We start from the raw sequence: 9,991 nt of genomic DNA on the forward strand, positions 1-9,991 counted from the left end.
CTTATCCCTATGCAAAACACACTACCCACCGGCCCTAACCCCACCTCTCACCCACCCAGTCGTACACCGACTTCAATTACCTCAGATTTAAGCTTATAATAGACAACAATCAACGTTATTCAGAGTGACTTACTTAAGTTGTCATTTTTTTTCTTATAAATAGACGCCATACCCTTAAAAAATGTTTAAAATCTCTGGAATATTTGCAATAGAGACATCCTTGTTTTATGTACAACAGTTGGTTTCTTTCAAAGCGAATATGCCACATATCTAGATAACTTTTGATAACGGAGTCTAATTTCATTAAGTACACGTTAGCTATAATTGAAACTGACGTGATAACAAATGTTGTCTACTGGTCACCTAAAAAAATATCATTTTAAAGCAACGTTTAAAAAAATGAAATATATATTAAAATAATATAGAAAGTTGAAAATTATGACCCACGACATGCTTCGTAAATAAAACATTGCATTAACACTTGATTTGAAGAAAGTAAAATAAGTTTATGACATAAGTGACATGCTTTAGAATAATCTTCAATGGGTTTTTTTCCTTTTTTTCTTAAATACGAAAATTAAGTTGAAATTCTTCAGTTTCATGATCCGTTTCTTATATTTTCCGATATGGTATTTTTTAAGACGAGACCTAATAAGTGATTAAGTTGATAAGAACCTCTTATTATTTAAAGTTTCAAAAATTCGAAATGTCTTATTAAATAAGTTTATCGTCGAATCGATTAATTCCAGACATCGGGAAATTTGCTTGTCATTGTCAAAGGTTTTTAACAATGTATCCATGTTTTGGTTTATTAACTCATATATGGAAAAAATCGTAATAATATTTGTAAAATATCTTGCGTATCTCGTTTTTTCAAAAGTGTAGTTAGAAGTATTGGCCGGGGACAATCATTTTCCATATTAAAACATTATCATATCTGCAGAAACTTAAAACGCTACACCAGATTGTCAGGGTCAGAAATAGTCGAGCTTCGGACACTGCAAGAGGGTCATTCCAATGGAACATGAAGCTGACCCTTCCTTCAAAACCATATGGACCCCAACACATTTGAGGTCCGATTTTTTTATGACGTGTTGACACTGAAGTGCTATTGTTTTCCTTTTTGAATTTGCACACGTACTGAGTTAACTTCTTCACACCTAACATTCACATTGAATTATTCGAACCATTGAATTGGAAGAGTTCAAATGTGTCTCAAGGGGAAAATTTGTTAAGACAATGAGAGCAACCATGAGTAAGTTTGTAGTGCTCAGTTAAAAAAAACATCGCTGATATTTACTGTATTGATATTTCATCGATAACACTTGCATTATGCTTCAAATTTATGCATTATTTAATTTATGCACCAAAGTATATAAAAAAAAGTGTTTTTAAGAAAATAGTTTACCTACAAAAGAGAAATTTGACAAGAAGGTCCAGTTTCAGACACATTGTACGGTTTTCTAACTACATCATACTTGATTATAAGGTGCATATGTGTAGTATATCTTCAACGTTTTAAAGCCAATCCAAGAGAACTTTCCAGACATTTTTTTCGATGGCCTCAGATTCCGCAGCCGAGCGATTATTTCCATAAATCTTTATTTTGATGGCCTCTCATGTAATCTGAAGTTTTCGTAAAGCTCTGGTAGTTTATTACCATCCCTTTGTCCGTAGGACCAGATAAGATGAGACTTTTTCTGACCACCTACTCTCAACATAGGTATGTCTGGAGAACGTCAACAGTAGCACCAGTCTGATACCGAATTATTAACACAGCAACCCCGAGGAAATTCTTAGCGGTAACCCTGGTCATACCAGCTACCATGGCAACGACCCTGATGATAATCCTGACAATACGAGCACCCATGGTTACAACCGTAACAATAACCGGGATAAATCGGGTAACAATGGTAACAACCCTAGCGATAACCCTGACAAAACAAGTAACGATCGCAACAACCCTGGCAATAACCCTGATATTACACCAGGAAACCTGGCAACAACCCTATCAATTATTTGACAATACCAGTAACCATGGCAACAGCAATAACGATTATCCTGACAATACAATTTACCATGGCAATTACCCTAGCAATAACGTTTCCAATATCAGTAACCATGGCAACATATCTGCCTATTACAATAATCCAAGCAATAATGCTACCAATTTATAGTTTAACATATGAATGAAACACGTTATCTTTGTATAGAGAAATATGTCTAGTTATTGAAATCGTGAAACAATAACAAGGTTATTTGGAAAGCTGTTTACAACAGACAGATATACCTCGATCCAAAGTACAAACCGGAATATTTAAGCACGTTGTGATTTCAGTTCTGTTTATTTTTATTTTCGTTTTTCTGAATCTACAGTAGGAGTGACACTGACACGCCACGTGCGGGTGACACTTCGATGTGTCTACTGCATTGATGTGGGATGTTGACATGTTGCAAAGTGCATACTAGTATATGGGCCGAAAACAAACAGGGGGCACTTCCGTAATTCTCTCTCTCTCTCTCCAGTTTTCTCAAATTTCAGGTTCAGGTTCCCTCTGTACTCTAAATTATATATAGAACTGACTTTATACTGTTCTCGACCAAATGTACGTACATGTATTTCCAAATCTCACATTCTCGTACATTATTTTATGTACTAGTAAACGTAAACTATATACTCAAAGGTACACAAAGTCTTCCTTGTTAGTAGATAGCTCGCAAAACCGCTTTACAAAGCCGAAAATGTTGCTGAGCAAACAACGGCGGTTACATAACACGTGTCACAGTTTATGGTGACGTTAGTCCGGATATATTTAACGCATGTGTGGTTCCGGGTATTAGTTTCAACCCGGTATCCAAAACGATTCATTCCATCAACCTGTTTTACTTATTATGTTTTCATTGATTAATTTATAAAATTTAGGAATGGGTGATAAGTTTTATTTTTTCACGACTTTAATTAAATTTTGAATTATTTTATAAATTCGTTATTGATTACTAGTTGTTTCCTATTTCATAACATCCAGATTGTATAATGATAGAATTATGATTCCAAAAGAATTGTTCACCGAGACAATTCTTTTGCAAACAAGATAAGCTTGACGTCATCATGATGTCCACATCCGTACCTGGCGTCATCATGATGTCCACATCCGTACCTGGCGTCATCCAAACCGCGCCCTTATCCATTTCCGTCTGCATCTTGGACGAAGCGCCATAGCTTCTGTTCACTAAGAGGTTCGCTGTGTGTTTGACCTCGAAGAGTTTGTTGGGAAGTCGGGTCGCTCTCGACATCAAGTCCAACGTTTGTTGACATATAAATATCGCAGCCTCTGAGTGTTTTAAGATCCTTTTATAGTGGAGAAAATGAGTTGTTATAACACTAGGATACCACTCAGGCGCATTCGAGTAGGCTTACTCTCGGAGATATCGACGAGACGAACGGAAGCCTAACACAAGTGGCTCCATTGATGATCAATTAAACTTATCTGTTAAGGCAAGTACTTCGTCAATTTTAAATGGTAATCAATTATTGGGATTGTCATTCACAAAAAGTGGAGTGCTCTTGAGCCTCGCAAGGCACCCCAAGACAAACATTGTGTGTACCAGGATGACTGGAGCTGCGTAAGGTTCCGTCGAGTAGACTTGTACAAGTCACTTAATAGGTTTTATCTGCTTTATCGTTCTAATACATATATTGACAGTTTCATAAAGTTTGTGCACAATTTTAAGCACTTCATTGGTTATTATAAGTAATGTAATTAATTATCTATATTTTTTCGGTGAGCTTCAAGCTTCCTTCAAACAGCATCAACTTGAAGGAATTGAGTTTTTCTGTTATTGGTACATTAAGAGGGTAAAAGGATGACGTCATGACACCTTGGTTCGGTTCGTTGAGGTGCTTTTGTTTTCCAGGTACAGTTTACAGTCGTTTGGGGTCATCAAGTACTTACCAGTCACGTTCTATGAGATGTGTACAGTACAGAATTCATCTAATGTATGAGTATACACGTCTAGTGTTTGTGTGTATCCTCTGCTGTTCGTGTAAAAATGACGTCATCTTAGTTTCCCATTCATTGTATGAAAGTCTTTTTATGACATAGTCGATTATCAATTGGTATTTTTTTTCAGATCAACCAATCGCCTACCCACCATCACCGGAAGAGAGTAAACAGTGTCTCCCAGAAGCCATGGCGACTATTCCACATCCGGTTTATTCTTCAAGCCCGATTTCTGCGCTTACAAATTGGAGCGAAATGTACCCACTTGGTCAAACAAGGCCTTACCCGATTGGTTCGATTGGATTACCTCTCCACACATGTCTTACCTTGAATGCGTACACTTTCAACCAATGGGGATCGGCAATGTACCCTACATTTGTGCCAAGGGGAGGGAACTCTGATTCATATGAAAAGCGAAACCGGAAGGAGGAGAACATTAATCGAGGTAAAGCTTATATTTGGTTCGACATTACCGATTTTAACAAAACTGACCATCAAATTATATAAGAAAATTCTACACTGTCAAAGTAAATTCCTATGATAATATTTAGAATGAATAAAACGTTGTAATGCATGTATAAACTAGGGGAGATAACTCATGTACAAATATCAAGGCTAAACAAAACAATGTTCGTTTCATGTGTTTGTCGTGTGTTGATTTGAAAAATACAGTTAAACTATTTATCGATGACCTAAATACGTCGTCTTAATGCATTTCATCAAGTAAGAATAACTCTTCTCGTCTTTATGGTAATATTTCATGTCCACAGAATTTTTACCGGTTCGAAAGCCTCGATTTGACTTCGCCAATCTCGCAAAAGCAGCGACAGAGGGCTCCACCGATAGAAGGAATGGAACCGACATCGAGGCTCAGATCATTAGTCATGTGATGATGAATATCGGCTCGTTAAGGTAGATATTATAATTAGTTTAGAAATGTTTACCAAAATACTGCTTGTCATTTCATCAACAAAGCAAATGTTATATAAACATGTTGTGCCGCCGGGTGTAACTTCAGACCGGATGTTTGTTGGCCTTTATGAAGTCTAAACAAAAGCAAGTCCCTGATAAATGAGACTGGCATTCCTAACTACGATATTTTGCTGATAATCTGGTTTTGCCTCGTTGCAGGGTTTTCATTTTCAAGGTCGTTTAGTTTTGACGTCACCTCAAGTCCGTTCATTGTCTCTTTGTATCAACTTTGAGCGAATTTGTTTTATTTACCTGCAGTATTCAATTATTTAATAAGTAAACTGCAAGTGAATGAAAAAAGTTATTGACAGAAACTTGGGCACCATGCCAACAGTAACGTACATCTATGATGATTTCTATTCTATTTCAGGTACAATCCGATGACGAGTAGTTTCAGTCCGGTGACGTCATCACCACGCGCTACCCCCGTGGCCCCAAACAAACGACCTCGTGGGAGAGGACCAGCAAGGTAAACAACAACAATATTGTATATTCGTCGTCATTTTTTTCCAATCTACCTCTTCATTTACTTCTTAACCCTCTCGTCTTTCTTTCTTCTTTCTCCGTTTCTTGGCGGTGGTCGTCGTCATCGTTCTTCTCTCTCTCTATCTCTATCTTCTTTCTCCTCTCCTAGTGACCCCTTCTCCCCTCAACCCAGTTGCATGCACAGGGTGAATTTCCTGGTCATTCTGATTGATTACACAATGTCAAGGTCGTGTATTATATAAAGGTCATGCAAAGAAATAAGATAGGGAATTCCCATCCTAATATATGCGGTGCAGTTTTTATTTGATTTTTTTTCGGCATTAACTCTTGATATCGTTTGTTTTCCAGAACCAAGAAAGAGTTTATCTGTAAATACTGCGGTAGGAACTTCACCAAGTCTTATAACCTATTGATACATGAACGGACCCACACAGACGAACGGCCATATTCCTGTGAGATCTGCGGCAAGGCTTTCCGACGTCAGGATCACCTCCGCGACCACAGGTAAGGCACATATAATTACATAGTTCTTCATTTTCAAGTTACGTACATTGTTTTGCTAAAAATGATAGCAAAAATTAAATACATTAAGTTTTAAGTCTAGTATCACAGTATCGGGGTGACTTTTTTGACCGCCCTTCCATCATTAGGTTTGCCTCCGTAGGTCAAGTACAATAATACTGGGCCCACATGTATAAAACATTTCAACTCTTGAGATTTCCTCAAGTCTAAGATTTCCGATAGACAATACATTGCTTGAGATTTTCCTTAACTTTGAGATGCTTTATACAAGTGGGCCCTGTTTCTCAAACTTTACAATCCTATTACATATATTTCAAACTTTTGAAACCGTTATTATATACATTGTATAACAAAAGTTGTTCAAAATATTTCATTTAATTTTTTTTCGAAACCGATATTAAAATGCAATTGAACATACATTGTATTTTAATTCGTTCAATCCTGAAAACACATTTGAACTATTCCAATTCAGATGTTGGACTTGTTCATTATAGATTTTCATGAGTGAATTAGTTAACACAGTATGTTATAAAGTAGATTAAATATATTCCATTCCTCAATAAGAATATGAGTACAATACAGTGTTTCTCAGTAGCACTACGTTTCAAACTTACATTTTACAGTATTTGTACTTATATAATTTTATCTTTTATTTTGTCCTTGAGATATTTTCATCTATTTATGTGACAATCAAGAAACGTTGAACCTAATTAACTGTAATATGATTACCACCAATGAGCTACTGAGGAAAATTACAATTTATATGTTATGTACTCGTTCGGACATCCTCGGTATCACTGCTTTTGTACTCGTTCGGAGTTCCTCGGTATGGTAGGTTTTTTGTTTGCTAAAATTCATATCCTATTCCGGATGATATACGTAGCTTGTTCCTTTTCCAGGTATATCCATTCTAAGGAAAAACCGTTTAAGTGTACGGAGTGTGGAAAGGGGTTCTGTCAGTCCCGGACATTAGCCGTTCACAAAACTCTTCACATGCAGGTAAGTTTCTCTGTAAAATGTATACTTTAAATAGCGTTAGTGCAGACACTTTTGTTATTGAAAAAAATGAAACAGGACTCAGAAATTTAGTTGCAGAACGAAGTTTTTTTATTTTATTTTATTCAATCACGATCGGGAAACGTCGGCAATTTCCGTAAACGAGTATTTTCCCGTTTACGGAAAGTGCCGTTGATTCCCGATTGGTTATTGATTAAAATATCTCCTGTTAATATGACAAGATGAACAAATATCTTATACGATGTTTATTCTTTTCCAGCAACAGAATGGCCAAACACCCACGAAACCCCTTAAACTGTGCAAGACTACATGATTAAAGCGGACAACACTGTGAACTTATGAATATTCATGTTTTATTATGACGTCCGTGCACCAACAGTTACCAGAAATGGCAGACATTAGGATAATAATTCTCAGCCAAATCTCACGAGTGCCTTATCACGTGTACCATTAGACTCGTGACTGGAAAATCGCTTTCTCATTGGACAACTGTGGAATCGAACTCATTACGTGACATTACTGACAAAGCGTACTCCCGTGAGAATGATTCAAAATGGCGGTCATTGTATATTTATCGTACCTCGGATATTTTGGATATTTTTTATATTTGATATTCGCCCTCATCATCAAGGTTGTGACTGATATAACTAATAATGTATTTATTTTACATGAACTTATGTTAATGCATGAATGTGATGTTAAAATGCTTAGGCCAAATGCAAACAAATATACGTTTTAGGTCCCCCTGTCTTCCCTATTTTATTCTTGCCCTTCACCAATCTTCCCTTTATGATACAGTTTAACTCATTCACTCCTGAAGACACATTTGAACCCTTCCAATTCGAAGGTTGGAATAGTTCATTATGAAATTCCAGGGGGGAATGAGTTCATACTGCTGTCGAACACATATTCTACTAAACAGGAAAACTTCGATATAACGACTTAGTAATATTTGAAGAAAAAAAATCTCAACATATTCAAAGGTCCCTTTTCCTTATACCTAATCATTTCCTAAAACTTGTCCCTCGCTATATGGTCAACCCCTTTTCTGAGGTCAACATTTCACTCAAAACATGCTGGAATTAAAACGAGGTTTTATTTTCGACAATTCGTTTTTACCTACGTAATCTGAAACATGTACTGGTTGTGTTTAGCCTTGTGAATGTTTGTTGTGAGTGCGCGTGCCTGTGTGACGTCTACCTTAACCCTTTCACCCATAAGTAACTTTAGTAGACTCACCATGCATTGATCTGGATGAGTCCATTATGGTCTACAGTGGTGAAAGGGTTAAGCAGTGAGTGAGTTTATGATGTCAAATGCTGTGTATGTATATTAATGAACATTGTGTAGAAAGTCTAGTCATATTGAAGTTACTTATGTCATTATATTACATTTTTTTCATATTTCCGGACTCAAATAATCCGGACATAGCGCCTACGGAACTTGCTATGAATAGTGTAACCTGTCTAAACATATAGGGCTTAGAAATCTGTCTAAACCGGATTTAAGCAAGTCCAGCAATATACATAAACCATGTGTGCATTTGACAACAAAACCTGTCCATAGTGAAAACTCATACTGACCCCGACAGAGTTCACTTCGAAGTATTTGGTTCACAATATTACGTGCTTATTTTTATTTATTCATGATATTGCTAAATATTTACTTGTGCTGTTTCATTGTGCTTATTATTGTATATACAAGCAAAAGGTGCTCGCTAGCACGTGAACATGTACGATTACACGTGCGTGTAAGTGTTTGTTGTTTCATATGTTACAATGTCTTTGTGTGCCTGCGCATGCGCGATAGTTTGTTTATGTTCGTGTGTTATAGTGTGATTGCGCGTGCTTGTAAGCCAGTTTGTTTGATCCTTTCGTAAGTAACATGTATAATGTCTCATCGTGAGAGTGCCTGTATGTATGTTGTTTGTTCGACAGTGCAATAAGATATACTTAATATGATAGTAAAATTTTGTCTCTTTGCACATTTTTTCAGAGAAAGATTCGGATAAACGACTTTTCGGATTGTATGATTATTAAAATCCTTTGGATACTAGCTTTCTAGAAACTGGGAAAAGCCTTTCCAGACGACAATACTCTCATAACTTCTAGAAACATAATGTACTGAAGTATTTATGTCGGGATTTTAGGGGTCTAATATGTGTTGATTGACAAGGCTTTGGTGTTGCATAAAATATTCAATATTAGTGCCGTCCGGAATGTGAAATTTCCGGTTTGTACACTTCCGGATTAATCAGTTTTCACTGTATCTATATGGCGTATGGCTTTCCTCGAAACCGAGGTTAATTGTGACCTATTGTTATTTTACTAGAATAAAATATTTCGAATGCATATATTAATGTGTTGTGAATGTATTTTGCTCAAAGAATACCACCAATCGCATTCAGTTATGTCTGGAAAAAATCAGTATTTGTCTACTGTTTGTGTCCACCACGAAAAAATACCATGCAGAAAAGATACGTGCGACTTAATATAACGAAAAGCATGACTGTGAAAAAAAATATGCTTCTAAAATTCTACATCAGTTTTTAAACAGATTAATTTATATCCGATTTGATACTTGTAAAAGGACTCGAAGGTGAATTTTAGAGGAAACAGCTGTATAAATATTCTAGAATAATATCTTATTATACATCTGGGTAACTATAAATCAAGAAACGAAACGGAACATAAAAAAATAAAACGGAACGAAACTTATACGATACGAAACGAAATAATACATAGTTCCATTTAGATTCTGTTTCATTTCTTGTTTTATACTTCATGCCTTTGCCTAAAGGACACTTATCTGCTTAGTACGGCGTGTTTTTATCACGTGACACTGAAGTGAGTTTACATGTATGAATTTGCTATGGCGTATCGTCCATCGTCAGTCGTCAACCTGTAATATAGCATACATCCTTAATTCTCATCGTCCGGTACGTATTCTACATTACAGAAAAGTCTCTTTGTCCATTCCATATTCCATATTAC

At 36.3% G+C, this 9,991-nt stretch overlaps 1 protein-coding gene across 2 annotated transcripts in view; it reads left to right on the forward strand.

Moving 5' to 3' along the window:
• Positions 1-9,344, forward strand: part of LOC110443512 (protein odd-skipped-related 1-like) — a 16,583-nt gene extending 7,239 nt beyond the window's left edge. For both annotated transcript variants that reach the window (XM_021487775.1, XM_021487776.1), the window contains exons 2-7: positions 4,132-4,446; positions 4,772-4,913; positions 5,344-5,442; positions 5,808-5,963; positions 6,881-6,980; positions 7,258-9,344. In XM_021487775.1, the coding sequence (XP_021343450.1) occupies positions 4,132-4,446; positions 4,772-4,913; positions 5,344-5,442; positions 5,808-5,963; positions 6,881-6,980; positions 7,258-7,311 (866 nt within the window). In that variant the 3' untranslated portion in view covers positions 7,312-9,344. The remainder of the gene's footprint in view (positions 1-4,131; positions 4,447-4,771; positions 4,914-5,343; positions 5,443-5,807; positions 5,964-6,880; positions 6,981-7,257) is intronic.
• Positions 9,345-9,991: the final 647 nt, after the last annotated feature.

The sequence above is a fragment of the Mizuhopecten yessoensis genome, unplaced genomic scaffold (assembly GCF_002113885.1).
Source record: "Mizuhopecten yessoensis strain PY_sf001 unplaced genomic scaffold, ASM211388v2 scaffold716349, whole genome shotgun sequence".
Lineage (NCBI taxonomy): Eukaryota > Metazoa > Mollusca > Bivalvia > Pectinida > Pectinidae > Mizuhopecten > Mizuhopecten yessoensis.